The 17989-nt window shown below is 45.8% G+C and overlaps 1 protein-coding gene and 1 long non-coding RNA gene across 2 annotated transcripts; one reads left to right on the top strand and one right to left on the bottom strand.

Annotated features, from left to right (window-relative positions):
• Nucleotides 1-584: 584 nt before the first annotated feature.
• LOC6589860 (disks large homolog 5) lies at nucleotides 585-11629 on the bottom strand. The gene is made up of 10 exons (XM_002015129.2): nucleotides 11008-11629; nucleotides 8056-8149; nucleotides 3767-7999; nucleotides 3321-3704; nucleotides 2590-2844; nucleotides 2307-2526; nucleotides 1999-2237; nucleotides 1713-1942; nucleotides 1436-1652; nucleotides 585-1366 (listed from the first exon to the last, which is right to left on the bottom strand). The coding sequence occupies exons 2-10, from the start codon at nucleotides 8108-8110 to the stop codon at nucleotides 1263-1265; spliced, it is 5937 nt and encodes a 1978-aa protein (XP_002015165.2). The 5' UTR covers nucleotides 8111-8149; nucleotides 11008-11629; the 3' UTR covers nucleotides 585-1262.
• Nucleotides 11630-14138: 2509 nt separating this feature from the next.
• On the top strand, nucleotides 14139-14709 carry LOC113565719. Its single transcript, XR_003408740.1, has 4 exons — nucleotides 14139-14177; nucleotides 14237-14354; nucleotides 14410-14576; nucleotides 14634-14709. It is a non-coding gene; the product is annotated as an uncharacterized LOC113565719 (long non-coding RNA).
• Nucleotides 14710-17989: the final 3280 nt, after the last annotated feature.

Raw genomic sequence — 17989 nt, 5'->3', positions numbered from 1 at the left:
ATAATGCCCGATATAGCCAACAATTTGAAGAGCGAATGTACCTTGAAATACTTTTTGAACATATCGCGGCCCTCGAGCCGTGTCCGATGGTATTTAATTTACTTATTTATACTCGTAAAATATATATCTCTTTAGGTTAAGTTACCAATAATTCTAACCATATACTGATTGGGAATATATCAAAGCAGTGGCCATAACATTTTCTAGAACATAGAGCAAGAAGCGGAGGCATTTTGGAAAAATATTTATTGCAAAAATGTATGCGATCGATCATATATAGATTGTATATGTAGAATGCTTACGTATGTATATATAAAATAGACTTTAATGTATTTAATACGTTGATATATATATATATATAAATATATATATACATAATCTATAATGTTTAAGGCATACATATGGGTATGATAAATTAGATTTATATAAATTGTATTTATGTGTAGAAAGGGTTGGTTTCTTTTCAATCATTTGAATTCATTACAGCTTAACCGATTACCACCTACGGCTAGTGATAGCGTTTTTATTTTGTTTGTCATTTTGTAAACACCCAATCAATCAATCAATCAATCAATCCATACCAATAACATTGTTCATCGAATAAAACTTTTAATGTTGCACAACTAGCAGCCGACTGTTCTGATTGTCAGGATCGACAGAGGCACACACGACAGGTAAGTAGTAAAGCTCGAAATATTTCGCATTCGATTAGAGGGGGGGTAGGGGGGACTATTTAATATACACAGTTAAACAGTTGAACAGTTGAACGGGTTAAAGCCAAAACTCTCTATTGCCACTTGATTGGTCCATAGGTGTATAGGATAAAGGTTTATGTACTTACAAATACATAATAATAATTTGATTGCATATGTAGTTTGGACGCCTTGCAGACTTCCTTCCAGTTATATAAATAGCATGATATATAAATTGTGGACAACCCCCTTCCGATTCAGAGAGAGAGAGAGGGAGATAACTTTACAGACAGACCAAACATAAAGAACATACTTGGCTACAGCTAACGAACTAGAAATAGATATAGTACATAAATTAATTGACGGAGACAAGAAACAAGTAGAAATACCGCGCCCTAAAATGCAGCAACATCCTTGCTGCAGTTGAAAATCGACGGACGCCCATAGAATACTCTGCGTTGAACGAAACGAATACAAACTTGATAATATTGATACGCATTGCAAAATACTAGGCTCGGGCACTTAGCGTAAACTAAATCTAGGAAACTATGTGTGAAATCCGTGCTGGCATCAGCCACTCGAGACGGGCACCCAGAGCAGCTTGTCTTGCTCCTTGTCGACAGCATCCTTGATCTGAGTGCACATGTGCTTGATGCTCACGCCGGGTATGACGGCTGCAAGAAACAACAACAAACAAGAGTCACACAAAGTTGGGGAGGCAAGAACACACACTGGAATCCCACCTGATATGTACTGCTTGTAGTCAGTCTCTAGCTTCATGGCCCGCTCGTACATCTCCTTGGCCGCCTTGGCCGAGATTTTGTCAGTGCCAAAATCACGGATATCGCGGATTTGCTTGGCGGACTTGAAGCGCAGCAGAAGGACAATCGGATAGATCTGCAGCCGCTGGAGCCGCTCAACGGCCGAGATCGACACATCCAGGATGCAGTGACGTCGATCCTAAGGGAAGAACTCTAGCATTACAAAAGCTAACCGAAAAATTATGGGTTGTCCACTTACATTCTTGCAGGCATTGCTGATGGCCTCCACGGTGGTGCACTCGAACTTGTTGCCCCGCCGGCGATAGTCCACGAAGATGTTCTCCTTGAGACCCTCCTCCATGGCCTCCTGCGAGCAGTCCATGGCCGTCACCTCGCACAGTTTGAACAAGTTGGAAAAGTCAATGGTGAGGCGATCCATCAGGCACTCGGACAACGGTCCAATGATCAGTACAGGACGACGTGTGGGCGCTACGTGACATGAAGTCAATATTAGATCCCCTTTAAGAGGTGGAAAGACAACTTACAGTCCAAGAGCTCCACACGCTGATAGCTCAGGGCCCCGCCATCGTCGTTGAGCAGACCTAGGTCCGGAAAGAAGCTAAGCTGCGTATTGCTGAAGCTGGCAATCTCCGTGGAGTCGCGGGACGAGCTGCGCTGGTTCTTCTTGCGACGAAAAAACGAACGCCGAGCTGAGGTGCTGCCGCGTCGCGCGGTACCCGTATCACAGTCGACCACCTCGCCCGAGCGCAGCTCCTCTTCCACCCTGCAAGACAATACCGATGGCATACATATAGTTATGGAAGATATTAATCAGCGATAATCGGCTACGCACTTCATTTGACTGGGTATGATGCCGCACTCCTTGCGATGCCCCATGGCGTCCAGCTTCCAGGCTCTCCACAGACCAAAGGTGCCATTGAAAACCGTATTGTCCACATACAGCACCTCATCCTTCACAAAGCGCAAATCGTCCTCGTTCAGCTCTCCGATCCGATCAAACCCTACGCGTATGTAGAACGAATCACCCGGCTCGTCTTTTATTTGCTTAAGTGCTGCGCGGATAAGAAAATGGGAGTTAATAAGGGGGTCACACAGTTGAGTGGAGGAGTGCTTACTGTGCAGCTTGTTCTGCACCAGCATGGTGACGGTGTCCGTGAGCTTGGAGATCTCGTTGGCCGCCTGCTCGGCGGTGACTCCGCTCAGGTCTACGCCATTGTACTCGAGAATCTGATCGCCCTTGCGTATGCCGGCATGGTCCGAGGGCGAGCCGGGCGCCACGTCGTGCACATATATGCCCACCTTGTTGCCGCCAAACAGCTTGATGCCCAGGTTCTTCGATTTGTCCATGTGCAGCGTCACGTACCGCAGAGCTGCAAGAACAAGAACCCAAATTAGTATCACATATAATACGGATTGGGTGTTTGTAAGTTGTAGATCTTGAAGATCTTGACTCTGGATTCCCTGAACCTCCCACGCACAACATGTCGGATCGTAAGCTTCTAATACTCAGTGAACTTGTTGGCTGTGCAGGAACTGAATCCTTCTAATAGCTGTGTATTTCCCAGTCGTACTCTTATGTGTCGCTGGCCGTTATTCTTGTCCCTTGCCTGTTCTATTGCTGTGCACGTGAGACTCACTCAAAGAGGAGCGTAGTGCCTAGTAGACATAAGTTGAGTTTGAGAGTCGAGTGAGAGAACGTGCACATCGGCAAAACCCAAGGAACTCCAGGCTCCAGACATTTTCAAGGCTGATGAAATCAGTGAAGCTTCGAAAACCCGACACATTTTGCAGCCGAAAACGCTTCCTGATGGGTTAGTCAAACAGGAATAGGAGTGACTCTACGTACTCTCTGCTGGAACGGAGACGGGAGGCGGCGGCAATGCCGGCTTGGGGTCCTCATCGTAGACGGTCGAGGTGGCCGAGGCTGTGGTCGTCGTTGTGGTGGCCGCCGACGAGGGCATGTCCTGGCTGCTGCTGATGTCCGACTGGTTCTCCAGGCTGTCGGTGAAGCTCTGATCCTTGATGGACTGGTGGGAGAGCGGGGCTCGCGAGCCACCAGACGACACCGCCGCCGACGGCAGGAGGGTGAGCGGCTGCAGTGGCAGCGGAGCCAGGACATTGCGGGCCGGTGGACGCGGCGAGTTTCGCGGCGTGGGCGAGCCCGAGTGATTGAGGGGAGATTCTGGTTCCAGATTGTGCGTGCCCATCTCGTACTCCATCGAAGGGAACTCTGCAAAGGGAGAGATTGGGTCAGATTGGGTGTGATTGAGACTGCCGCCTCGATCTGCTTACTCTCCGGATTGTACTGGACAAGCATGGTGAAGGAGTCGCCGCACTGCCGCAGCACATTGGCCGCAATCTCCTGCGTGGCCGCCCGCATATTGATGCCGCACACTTCCAAGAGTTGATCGCCCACCTGGAGACCGGCACGCATCGCGGTACTCTTGTCAGCCACGGTCGACACGAAGATGCCGCCCCCGTTGTTGTTGCACTGAATGGTGATACCGAGCGACTTGTCGCGCTTGTCGATGGTGACTCTTCTAAGGTCTCCAGGGCAGAGAAAATCCGCAGGCACATTGGAGCTCCGTTTGCTGCCGCTCCCAGCCCCATGGCTGAGCACCTCCACATGCACCTGAGGCATGGGCGAGCCACGGCCACTTCCGCCGCCGCCTGCTCCCCCGTTCGCCGCCCCCCCTCCGGGCACGCTCACCCCGAAGCTGGCATGGATGGCCGTGCTCATCAGAGAGACGGGCGCCCGGTCCGAGGAGGAGGCCGACGAGGCCGGAGCCATGCTTGTGACATAATGATGGTCGATGGAGCCCGAGCTGTTCTTCACCATGCTGCTGCTCTTGCTGGCGACGCTCGGGTTGGACGGTATGCGCAGTCTCTGGTTGTCCTTCTTCCGAGGGAAGGTCCCGCCCTCGTAGATGACACCACCCCCTCCGCCAACGCCCATATACGGATACGGGCCATGACTGGGATGGCTTGGGTGGCCGTAGTCCAGGTACGGCGGCAGCGCATGGGGCAGTGGATGGGGATTCATGTGCTGTTGTTGTTGCTGCTGCTGCTGCTGCTGATGATGATGCTGATGCTGCTGCGGATGCGGGTAGTCCAGGTCTGTGGGTATGCCAATGGCACTGCTGCTGTCATGCTGGGCCACCGTGGCCAGGGGCTGTGGCGGCGGCGATGGCAGCGTCAGTGGACTGGAGCGACGCGTGTTGCGCAGAACCTGGACGCTGGGCGCGAACGTGGGAAAGAGCTGCGTGTGTCGGTTGCCCGAGATGTGGCTGGCCTGCTGCGAGTAGATGCCCGTGCCGATCCCGAGGATGCCAGAGCCAATGCTCTCGCTGTCGCTGGGATACTTGGGCACGTGCTTGACCGCCTGCGGCATGGGCACATGCCGTTTCGGATAAACGCTGTACTCGCTAATGGGCGGACTTTTGGCGGACAGTATCGACTCGATGGAGTTCTGCGACTTGAGTGAAATCACGTCCGCCGGCTGGCTTCCGGCTGGATGCAAGGGCATGCCACTTCGCGACGGATTCAGGGGCATGAAGACGGCATTGGAGTTGGAGCTGGAGCTGGCACTAGTCTTGGGCAGAGGCGGCGGATGGAACACATCGAAGATCTGCTGCTTTCGCACGGGAAACTCCCCTGCCGCCGGCCCAGGTCCAGTCCCAGTCCCGGATCCCATACCCATCCCCATGCCCATTCCCATGCCCATGCCTCCTCCGCCGGCACTGGGGTTCATAACCTGCTGCTGCGCCTGCTGGCCGCTCGTCTTGGGCTGGTAGAAGTCCCCGCTGGGCGTGATGTTTAGCGAGAAGCGATGGTTGCTGTGCGGCCGGGCTCCGTAGCGGTCCTGCGATGGCATCTTCACCCGGGCATTGGCTCCCATAAGGGGAGCGGCACGCTGCAGCGGCTTCTGGGGTTCCTCCGCGGCGGAAATGGTGCCGCCGTAGAGCGAGTGGCGGGGATGAGAGGGATACCCAGGATGCCCCGGCATGCCGCCCACTCCCCCAACGGAGGGAGGAAACAGAGCCGAGGGCCCAGAGCTCACGGGATTGGAGTTGCGGTTCGGATGCGATTTGATGGCGCTGCCATTGGCATTCCGGATGTGCGCCAGCGGCTTGGACAGCTGTGGCGGGAGTGGGGGCGGCAGATCCTGCAGCTGCTGCTGCAGCGGCTTGTCGAGCGCCGCATGACCCACCACAGCATCCGCATGGACATCCACATCATCGTCCTTGTCCACGTTAATGGGACCGGCGGTGAAGAGGGACATGAGGGCGCGCTTCTTCTCGCCGCCCCGTTGGCCGATGGTGCCCGTGGGATTGTCGTGCGAGATGCTGGCCCGCGGCCAGGTGCCCATGCTCTTGGCGGCCGCCTCCTTCTCCTTCTTGGTGCGCTTCTTGCGATTGAAGAGATTCTCCTTGCTCTTCTCCGAGCTGTTCTCGCTGAGCACCGAGTCCAGTGCGGCGATGGCATCATCGTGCTCCTGCTCGAAGTTATCGTCCGGTGTGCCCGGCTTGCTGAACTTAAGCTTTCGCAGGAAAAAGTCTGCGAATTTCGAAGGATGTTTGGTGGCACTACCGCCGCTGGCACTGGTCACACCACCACCCCCACCTCCACCGCCACCGCCACCACTCAGCTGCTGCATGGAGTCTATGGAGTCGGTCTGAGCCGAGGATGTGGTCATGCGGCAGTGGCCCTCGCCGCCCTGCTGCACCTGCATCTGATCCTGCACGTACTTGAGGGCAAATATGTTGAGGCTGTCGCTGCGCGAGTCGTTGAGCAGCTGCATCACCTCCTCGATGGTCTGCACCGAGTCCATGGACTTGTTGTTGATGCTCAGCACGCGGTCGCCCACATCCAGCTCTGGCTCGTAGAAGGCCAGCGAGTTCTGCTCGATCTTGGCTATGAACACGCCCATGTCCAGCTGCAGGCCGTGCAGGGTGTCCCGGTCGCGGGTCTTCAGCTGCACGGAGTACGGGTGCCGCTTGCTGTGGCGCGTGCGGGAGACGAGTAGCAGGCTGCGCGGGGCACAAGCGCGGATCTCGTCGAGCACCATGCGGCGGGAGAGGGACTGACAGTCCATGTTGTTCACCTTGCAGATAACGTCGTTAATCTTGAGCTTGCCGAAGGCGGGCGAGCTCTTGGTGACGCCGCATACGAGCTTCCGCTTGTTGCTGTCGTCCAGGATGATGCCCAGATCGACGGCATGGTCATAGTTGGAGAGCTCGATCTCGAGCAGGTCCTCGCCCTCGTAGCTGCTCAGGCGGAAGCTGCGGCGCGAGGAATTGTCGAGGTTCTGGTTCTCCAGCTGCTCCTTCAGCAGGTCGATTTTCTTCTGGGCCTCGTCCTTCTGCTTCTTGATCTTCTCGCTGTCGCGGATGGCCATCAGCGAGTCGGAGATGGCCTTGTCGCGCTCGTGGCGCATCTTATCACAGAGCGTCTTCACGGAGTCGCGCTCCTGGACGATCTTCTCGCGCTGCGAGATCGCCCAGTCGCGCACCCGCTTCGCCTCATCGGCGTCCTGACCGGCCCGATCCACTTCGGAGAGGGCTTTCTCCAGGCTCTTGCGCAGCTTCTCCAGCTCCTTGCTGTCCTCCTTGCTGCTGGAGGAGAACTCCTTCGACCAGGAGCTCTCACGCGACTTGAGCAGATCGCGCTTCTTCAGCTCGGCGTTGGCCAGCTGCAGCGCCTTGATCTCGGTGCGGCACAGCTGCTCGTCCTTCTTGAGACGCTCGATCTCCTTGTTGGCCAGCACCAGGTCGTCGGACATCTTCTGGGTCTCCTGCAGCACGTTATCCTTCTCGGAGAGCAGCTGGTTCAGCTCCTCGGTGAGCGAGACCACGTTCTTCGTCTCCTTGGACAGCAGCACCTTCAGCGTCTGGTTCTCATCGCCGCGCTCCCGATAGTAGTTACGCTCCTTCTCCAGCTCAATGTACGACTTCTTGTACTTCTCCCGTTCCACCACCAGCATGCTGCGCTCCTTCTTCAGCTCCGCCAGCTTGTCGCTGCAGCTGCCATCGCAGGAGGACGCTTTCCCGAAGTAATACGGATTGCCGCCCGCACCCTGAGACGCTCCAGGTGCGCTGCCATTCTGGTTTTGGTTCTGGTTCTGGCTCTGGCTCTGCTGGCTCTGGTTCTCCAGCAGGATCAGCTTGCGCTTGAGCCGCGCACTCTCCTCCACCATGTCCGTGAACTTCTTGCTATCCGCCACGTAGTGCTCCTGGTAGAGATTGAGGTCGGTGGCCAGCTCCTCGCAGCGCCGCTTCGTGTGCGAGTGCTGCTGCCGTAGCGTACTCAGCTCCCGTACCGCCACCTCGTACTGCGACTGCAGCAGCTCGTACTTCTTTCCGTTCCCGTGCCCGCTGCCGGACACCCCCACAATGGCTGTGCTGTTGATGTTGACGTCCTTGGTGGGGCCGTTGTTGTTGGCCATATTGGCGGCCGTGGTGCTGCCGCTGGAGTTGGACGGCGGACGGAGTGTGTTGTCATAGCCCACATACTCTGAGCTTTCTTCTGCGGGAAAAACCAAGAATACAGCTATAGAAATCTTTACCAAGGGACCCACTCACCCTCTTGACTGCTCGTGCTGGTCAGCGAAAGATCTCCCGATGCCATCTTTGCCATCACAACATCTTTTGGACAATGCTCAGCATATAGACGAAGCTGCGGGGGGGAAATCAAGGGGAAATCATTAAAAAAAAGTTATTGCAGGAGATAAAATATATGTATGTATATATTATAGTAGCAATAAGATTTACTCTTGGACAAGCCTGACTAGCCTCAAAAAAAACATGCCGTGAATGAAAAAAATGCATGTCGTGTGCATGACGAGCAGGTCATTCTCAGCCGGTACGCCCGTAAAACAACAACAAATAATTTCAGCCCGAAAAAAATATATATAACGAGGGGGAACGTTGTGAGTTGCTGCGGACACCGCAACTCTACGGTTATACCCGATACTAAGTCAGTATGGGCTCTCCTCCGGCAGACGCCGCTAATATTTAACGACACGACAAAGAGTGCGTGCGAGAGAGACAGAAAATCAGTCTGAGCGTGACGTCGGGCGCTGCGTAGCCACTGCAAATTGATTTGTTCCTTTTGGCTATAAAAATGATCTGATCTGATCCAGATTCAGCAATCTAATAGATATGGTCATTATCTATGATTCTGCGTTTTTAGTTTTCTCAAATCTGCAATATTGTGGATGCAACAGATTTTCGTCCTTTGTGGGGGCGGATGGGGGTGGGGCGAAATTCTGAGATATACGTTTTATAGTGACATCTTAAAGGAGTGTGTGCACCAAATTTGGTTACTCTAGCCTTAATAGTCTCTGAGATTTGTGGTTGCCTCAGATTTTCGTCCTTTGCGGGGGCGGAAGGGGGGGTGGCGAAATTTGGACAGGAAACGGTCAAGGTCCGATATCACAGGAGTGTGGATACCAAATTTGGTTGCTCTGGCTTTTATAGGTTCTGAGATCCTTGAACTCATATTTTGCAATTGGCAAAACCGACCATGAAACCTGTGTGTTAGAGTGAGACAGAGCGAGAAAGAGTGAAATTGTTTTCGTGATTCTGGCTGTAATAATTATACGATCTGGTTCAGATTTTGCACTCTAGAAGATATAGTCATCTTCTACGATTCTGCGTTTTTAGTTTTCTCGTATCGTCGAAATTGTGGATGCCACAGATTTTCGCCCTTTGTGGGGGCGGAAGTGGGCGGGGCAAAGTTTTGAAATATTTTTGGAGCAGTGACATATCACAGAAGTCTGGATCCAAAACATCGTTGCTCTAGCTCTTATAGTCTTTGAGCATTAGGCGCTGAAGGGGACGGACAGACGGACAGACGGACGGACGGACAGACGGACAGACAGACAGGGCTCAATCGACTCGGCTATTGATGCTGATCAAGAATATATATACTTTATAGGGTCGGAAACGATTCCTTCTGGACGTTACACACATACACTTTTACCACAAATCTAATATACCCCAATACTCATTTTGAGTATCGGGTATAAAAAGCAAGATTTCTATATTCTATATTTCTATTTCTATATGCTTTTCTTAGAAAAAAATACACCGGAAACTCGCATTCTCAAATTAGTATTTCGGTTTACTGCCCAATCGACGTTTATCGCTGACTGTACGAGTAGATCCCAGAATAGAAGACCTAAGAACACCATAGGTCAGTAGCTGAATCGTTTGCTATTTATAAATGTTTAATCTTTATCATTTGCTAACAAATATTCGAATTAGGGCCTTGAAAATTGTGCAAATGTTAAGACCCAAATCTAATCAAAGAAGATCATTCTATACTCCATAAGTACAGGGTTCAATAAAAGGTCTTCAACCTTTAGTACATGTTCCCAAGTCTACGAAAAATATTTCGTCATCTATTCGTATATAGCAGATTTGTTTTATCAAACGAAAAGATAAAAAAGAAGAGTTCAAATACAACCAAAAAATTAGTAAAGTAAATATTAAATGGTTCCCATGCAATCTCTACAGTCCTATTGTTTAAAAGAAGCCGAAAGCAATCGCTTAGCTGCATTAATTATGGCATGGCATGGCAGACATGGCTACTGGCTACTGCTCGCTCATGCCTCTCCATGGGAGAGAGAAAAACCCAAGTTATGGAAAACCAAAACTTTCACAATTTTTGTGAAACTGCGATTTTCACAAGTGAACAAATACAATTTAAATACAGCCGCAAGAAAAAAGAAAGAAGGAAAGATACATTTAAAGATCGGTTATTTCTATAGGAGATACTATATGATACAGTATTTGGATTTTTTCGATTTTAAATGGATGGTTCAGGGTCGAGGCTTAAGATACCCTTCGATACTGATGGTTAATGCGACAGAAGCTTTAACGCTGAATGTAAAATCCAATTGGAAGGAATATCATTCCCCAATTTGAATGAATCTGTGGTATAAATTGTGGGCTCCGCAGAATCCACTTACTACATGCAAGGGCATACACATCCACGGAAAACCGTGGTACGGTCAGACGAGGCCCAGCCAGAAACTTCATTTCGGAGCTTTCAAGAGGTAGTTCCTATTACCTACCCCCCCGGTAAGGGGTTAATGAGTTCCGTTTCCACGATCGAGAGCGCGCTGCTGCTTGTTGCGAAAACGACAGATACTTATGAGAGGGTACGCGGTACGGCGTACGGGTATGTGTGGTAATTAAGCGAAATGTAAAAGAGCATCGGGCAGCAGGCAGCAGGCAGGAGGCAGAAACTAAACCAAAGAATTAATTGAAGCAGCCAAGCAGAAAGCGTAAATTAATAGCAATACGAGTATATATGTATGTATGTACATCTCATAGATACATATGTATGTACATCTATATATACATATACTACAGATGTATCTTTTAGATGTACAGATGTACATACATAGACACATACGGGTAAAACAAGTTGCCCGAATGAGAGAGAAAGAGAAGCAAAAGCATCAGCGGAAAGAAAGAAAACGGAATTATATAAACTGCAAAACATAAGTATTTACTGTTGCTTACCTTCTAATCAACACTGTTGTTGTTGTTGGTGTTGGTATTGGTAGCACTGTTGTTTGTGCTTGTGTTGGTGTTGGCAGTGTAAACACAGTAATTGTGCAACGGAGGAGAGGAGGAGCAGGCCCAGACAGAACAACTCTGCTCTACGGCATGAATGATGGGGCCTGCACGTGCCGTATATCACTATTTTCTCGCACTAAACATCGGCCCAGAGACACAAAATATTATAGTTTTTCCACCATCCAAATGGACATAAAGTTCTGCTGCCACTGGCCTACACGCACGCAAACGCAACAGCTGAACGGGGTGGGGGGAAACTCACAGAGAGAGAGTGAGTGAGAGAGAAAGGCGAAAGAGAGAGCTCCACCCCAACAGGCGCAACAGGCGAATGATTGGGACTGCGACTGCGGCCCCGATTGAGACTGATGTTTTATGGATTTCACAAGCAGCGAATTTACTCCACTAGTTTCCCGGAAGCAAAGACGTGCGGGGAAGAAAGGTCAAACTCCAAATTGTAAGGACGGAATGAACACACACACTCGAAACGGTAACAAGGCTTGGCCGAAACACCACACATTCACTACGCGAACGATGACGAATCTGCACCCGAAAACGTTAAATAAAAGCGAACAAAAACTAACAAAAAAAAAATAACTACACAATGCAAACGTCATGCAGTGTGACCGTATAAAAATAATCACACCCATGCAATGAAATACTGAAATCGATAAGAGGTTATCGATCAGCTGATTTATAGTTCGATAAGCAAATTCAAAAATGCAAGAAAACAGCATCTTTTGGAACGCATTAAAAAAGAAAAGAAACGGGTTCGAGATATTTTTGTATTATTAAATTTGAATTTTTATTGAATTTGAATCGGCTACTTGACCGCTTCAAAACCGTCTTCCACATAGTTGGGAAGGAGCGCGGAGTTACGCGTCTATTGAATCCCGAATGTAAGCCAATAAATAGGGTAATCTTTGATGCTATAACTACCACCGAACGTTTGATGCTGTGACTTCTGCTTTCGATCTGAAAAAAAGTTAACCAATGTTCAGGGGATCTGCTAATCCGCCTTACAAAGTTAATTTAATGCGTGATCGGGTCATAGTCCATGGCACGGCACATGTGTAATCGTATTTAGGAAGGCCAGAAATTCTTCAGTTACAAAGGTCCAGGGTTACCTGGTCCGAAAAGCGGGGCAAGAATATTTTCTGGGGGCCGACAATCGAGCTGCTCCTTACCTCTAGATCCATTCCCGATTCGTTGAACAGCTGATCGTGCATTATTTAGGCTCTTCGTGCCGACCTATTGAACAGATCCGTCTGCAAGATGCGCGTCATGATTTTCCTTTAGTCCAGCTGTTTTCGTAATCAAAAGAGTATAACTCATTTCGAAGGCAGTGAATAGATTTCTTTGAAATTTATGATTTCGAATCGTTTCTACAATATTTACATTTTGCTGCATTTTTCACATGACGACTAAACGCTAATGGTAACGGCTACGGCTACTGTCCCCACTCGTTCCAAATGCGGGGCTGCAAGGCCGTTTCATTCAAATTCAAAATCCGCCTGCTGTGAAATTGCAGTGAAACAAGGTATGTTCGAATGGTATGTTGTCTGTTTTTTCCATGAAAATTACGGCTCATTTTTTTCGTTGCAGGAGAGAGCAACAGTGTGACCGTCTAACCCTCCGAAATACCGCAAATATACCGATGAAAAACCAAACTTATCCCATTTAAGCGCCATTTATTTAAACAGTATAACAACTTGAGTTAAACCTCTAACCACACTGTATGGTTAGTGTTTAAACCGCGAAAAATAATACTGTTTTGTAAATTATTTTTGTAGATCCATCCTATCCTTCCCCTTTACTTGCAAAAAAAACCACGATATCTTCCACCTAAACTATGCTGAACTACTTCAGTGGAGTTTATTTTAGTACAAGCTGGTCGATAATGGGTTAATCGTTCTCTGTCCATGTATGGAAATCATATTCCTCGATTTTGACCGACACCCCTAAAGAATAACTTTTCTACAAGATTGGCCAATTTTGAGGACGCCTTTCTATTGTATTGTTTATAAAATAATATTTAAGCAAAAAAGGTTAAAGCATAAAACGTAAATGAGTATAAAGTGAAACGTATGTACATAAGTGAGCATGAAATGTTACGCTTATTTACTTTAATTAGTATTAAAACTCTGTTTTCCAAGCTGATTTAAATCATTACTAATTCAATTTACTATTTCAAATAGAGACTGTTTCGGAAATATGCACTTGTAAAAACAATAATGAAATCTAAAATATGAATGCTTCAATGCTAAAAGAGATCTTAGTTGGGAAACATTCCCCGAATGTAAACAAAGTTCTCTTAAAATTCTCGACCAACGTCGTAAAAAGTCGCTCGATTTCTCGCTCCCCCCGCCGTCTAGCGAGGTGTATAGATCGCTCTCATCCTCCCACTCTTCCTCGCTATCTTCCTCCCACTCTTCCTCGCTGACTTCATATGACAATTTATAGTGGATAATCAAATACTAAAAAAAAGTACGGAAGCACAAATTGAGACTCTAGGGATGTCAAAAAATTGTCAAAAACGAGTCAACGAAAAATTCACAAAAAACTGAAACAAGCAATCCATGCCCCCAAAAACCCCAAATGTCAAATTCGATGTCGTATGAGAATACTGGAAAAATATCAGTATAGTCAGGAGCGTGCGGAGTGAAACACAAAAAAATAAAATTCTAAATTTCTAAATTTTGAAAAATATCTATTTCGGTTTTTTTTTCAATTAGGTTTAAGCATAAAAGTGATTTGTTTTTTTTAGTTTTTAAAGTTAAGCATAAAGTGAATAAGGTCACTAACCATACAGCTTCGGACTTGGTTTGAGCCTCCGTTTGGTCAGCTGTCTTGGTCATCAGCTTACGACGTGAAGCTCGGCGGCGAGGCATCTTTCCTTCTATAGGGCTACTACGATGAACGTTAGTTTGAACTTGATTTTTTTTCAATATATTCTTCAAAAATATTTTTGTATTATTACTGCCGATTGAATTTTTTATTTTGTTTAACCTTTCCGTCTCTACTGTATACTGTATGGTTAGTGATAAGATACAACATAATAATACTTCTCAAAGATACACATCTATTGATTGTTTAACAAGAGCCGCCAGCATAGAGTAAGCATAAATTTCGCTTTTAGGTTGAATAAATAGATCAAAATTTAACTTTTTTCTAGGTCCATATTCATAAATACCCGTCCAAAAACAAACCACAAGACATACATACAAAACTACAAACATATACTTCAGTTTTCCGCTTTTCTACACAAACCTACATAAATACGGGCACTCTACGTAAGCATAAATTTGGCTTTTAGGTTGAATAGATACAAATTTAACTTTTTTCTAGGTCCATATTCATAAATACTTGGCAAAATACCTGTGGTGGCACAATGAGGTACAACACGGCTTCTTCGGATAGTTTTTCTACACACCCCTACATAAATACGGGCAATCTGAGGGATCTGAGGGCTCCGAGAAGACTCGCAAGTAGAACCAATACTTTGTTCTGACACTGTAAGTATAATTGGTTTTAGGTTTGCCAAATTAGAATAAAATGTATCTTCTTTCTAGGATTCGGCTATCGGAAAATATAGACTGTGATGTGTGACTGGATAAAAATATCATATTTTGTTACTAATAATTATATTACTCGTGATTATATTTTGATACTAAAGTACACAAAGATGTTTAATTATTTGCCTGAATCAGAATGGAGTAGGTCTCCAAAAGTTTCCAGCAAAATGCTGATTTGGATATCCCAATTCCCCGCTTGGAAAATGGACCCCAACTAAGACTTCTTTTAGATATACTCGCAGCTGTATAAAATCCCCCGAGAGAAAGGTATTCAAGATTTCATCTTTAGTTTTACAGATATTTCCAATGCAAACATGTATTATTTAAATAAAAGAATTTGTACGTTGTTCCAACCAACTCTGAGCCAAGAGGTTTTCATGGGGAATAATAAGCTACAAGGTTCTACACTGCGTATCATACGAATCATCCTGGGACACAGCTCAGTTTTCATTTGCCAATGGATTTGCCTGGGATGGATGCGACGCTGCCTATCGGGATAATTGCCAAATGACCAAATGGGGAGTTCCGGCTCCGACTCCGGCCATGCACGTAGCGCCGTGCTCCGATGGTTATGATGATATGCTATGATTTAGGCTTCTATTTTTTTTTAATCATCAAACACACATAACATAAAATATAAAAAGCTAAAGCAAGCCTATTGATATCTCTTGTTCGTATACCCAAAATGTATACAACTGGCCCATTCGTTGTCAATAAAAATAATTAAACATTTTTGTGTGTTCTAGTATCAAAATATAATAATTTTTAGTATCAAAATATAATAATTTGTAGTATCAAAATATAATCATTTTTAGTATCAAAATATAGAGTAAATGCAATGACTTCATACGCTCTTCATTAATCGACCAAAAGTGTGCAACTATTGGATTGCGAATAGTTTTTAATTTCCGATGTGTTTTCATATCTTGTGGCATCCGTGTCACTCCCTGGGAAACGTAGTATCCTGCCCAGACGATTGTCGAGCCGTGTAGCATGTGGCATATCAGCCGCCTAGAAAAAGTTAAAATTTAAATAAACAAAAACTTTACCACCACAACACCATTTATGCTTACACTGTGTTCGATGTACCGCAAACCGAAAACAAACGTATACCTCAGTGTACGAGCGCAGTCGCTGACCCTGAGCACCGTTGTGATGAAATGTTTCAAATGGTATACATTTTGGTTTTTTATTTTTTATTTTTTTTTTTCACTTTTTGGTTTTTTTATAAAAAAAAATCACTTTTTGCTTAAACCTAATTGAAAAAAACCGAAATAAATATTCCTAGAAATATAGAATTTTTAAAATTTTATTTTTTTGTGTTTCACTCCGCACGCTCCTGACTATACTGATATTTTTCCAGTATTCTCACACAACATCGAATTTGACATTTGGGGTTTTGTGGGGATGGATTGCTTGCTCAATATTTACTTCGGGACTTCAGGACTTCGGGGGGATATTTTATTCTCCTGGGCAGTAGGCTGTGCTTGTTCACTCCGATCAAACACGAATCAGTCTTTATGATGGCCTATTCGATCAGCTAATGTCGGCATCCGTTCCTGGATGTGGTCGGTAATCTTTTAGCACGAATAAGAGTTATGGAAAAAGTGGCATTGCGACACTGCAAAATGCTGATTTGGATATCCGCATCTCTTGGATGCATCCTCTTGGAAAATGTTCCCCAACTAAGAATTCTTTTCGATATACTCGCAGATGTATAAAACCCCCCGAGAGAAAGGTATTCAAGATTTCATCTTTAGTTTTACAGATATTTCCAATGCAAACATGTATTATTTAAATAAAAGAATTTGTACGTTGTTCCAACCAACTCTGAGCCAAGAGGTTTTCATGGGGAATAATAAGCTAGAAGGTTCTACACTGCGTATCATACGAATCATCCTGGGACACAGCTCAGTTTTCATTTGCCAAAGGATTTGCCTGGGATGGATGCGACGCTGCCTATCGGGATAGTTGCCAAATGACCAAATGGGGAGTTCCGGCTCCGACTCCGGCCATGCACGTAGCGCCGTGCTCCGATGGTTATGATGATATGCTATGATTTAGGCTTCTATTTTTTTTAATCATCAAACACACAACATAAAATATAAAAAGCTAAAGCAAGCCTATTGATATCTCTTGTTTGTATACCCAAAATGTATACAACTGGCCCATTCGTTGTCAATAAAAATAATTAAACATTTTTGTGTATTCTAGTATCAAAATATAATCATTTTTAGTATCAAAATATAATAATTTGTAGTATCAAAATATAATCATTTTTAGTATCAAAATATAGAGTTAATACTTCAGAGTTCCAAATTGTTTTTTGCGTTTGTTTTTCGATTTTAATTTTTTGATTTTTCGACCAAAAATGTGCAACTATTGGATTGCGAATAGTTTTTAATTTCCGATGTCTTTTCATATCTTGTGGCATCCGTGTCACTCCCCGGGAAACGTAGTGTGCTGCCCAGACGATTGTCGAGCCGTGTAGCATGTGGAATATCAGCCGCCTAGAAAAAGTTAAAATTTAAATAAACAAAAACTTTACCACCACAACACCATTTATGCTTACACTGTGTTCCAAATATGTTCCGTATACGTATACCTCTGTGTACGAGCGCAGTGGCTGACCCTGAGCACCGTTGTGATGAAATGTTTCAAATGGTATAAATTGTGTTTTTTTTTTTTTTTTTCACTTTTTGGTTTTTTATTTTTTTTTTTTTCACTTTTTGGTTTTTTTATTTTTTTTTCACTTTTTGGTTTTTTTATAAAAAAAATAATCACTTTATGCTTAAACCTAATTGAAAAAAACCGAAATAAATATTCCTAGAAATATAGAATTTTTAAAATTTTATTTTTTTGTGTTTCACTCCGCACGCTCCTGACTATACTGATATTTTTCCAGTATTCTCACACAACATCGAATTTGACATTTGGGGTTTTGTGGGGCATGGATTGCTTGCTCAATATTTACTTCGGGTCTTGGGGGGGATATTTTATTCTCCTGGGCAGTAGGCTGTGCTTGTTCACTCCGATCAAACACGAATCAGTCTTTATGATGGCCTATTCGATCAGCTAATGTCGGCATCCGTTCCTGGATGTGGTCGGTAATCTTTTAGCACGAATAAGAGTTATGGAAAAAGTGGCATTGCGACACTGCAAAATGCTGATTTGGATATCCGCATCTCTTGGATGCATCCTCTTGGAAAATGTTCCCCAACTAAGAATTCTTTTCGATATACTCGCAGATGTATAAAACCCCCCGAGAGAAAGGTATTCAAGATTTCATCTTTAGTTTTACAGATATTTCCAATGCAAACATGTATTATTTAAATAAAAGAATTTATACGTTG

This window comes from Drosophila persimilis, unplaced genomic scaffold (genome assembly GCF_003286085.1).
Source record: "Drosophila persimilis strain 14011-0111.01,24,50 unplaced genomic scaffold, DperRS2 tig00000191-arrow-pilon, whole genome shotgun sequence".
Taxonomy (NCBI): domain Eukaryota; kingdom Metazoa; phylum Arthropoda; class Insecta; order Diptera; family Drosophilidae; genus Drosophila; species Drosophila persimilis.
The sequence above is the reverse complement of the archived record's forward strand: the minus strand, read 5'-3'. Positions and strand labels throughout refer to the sequence as shown.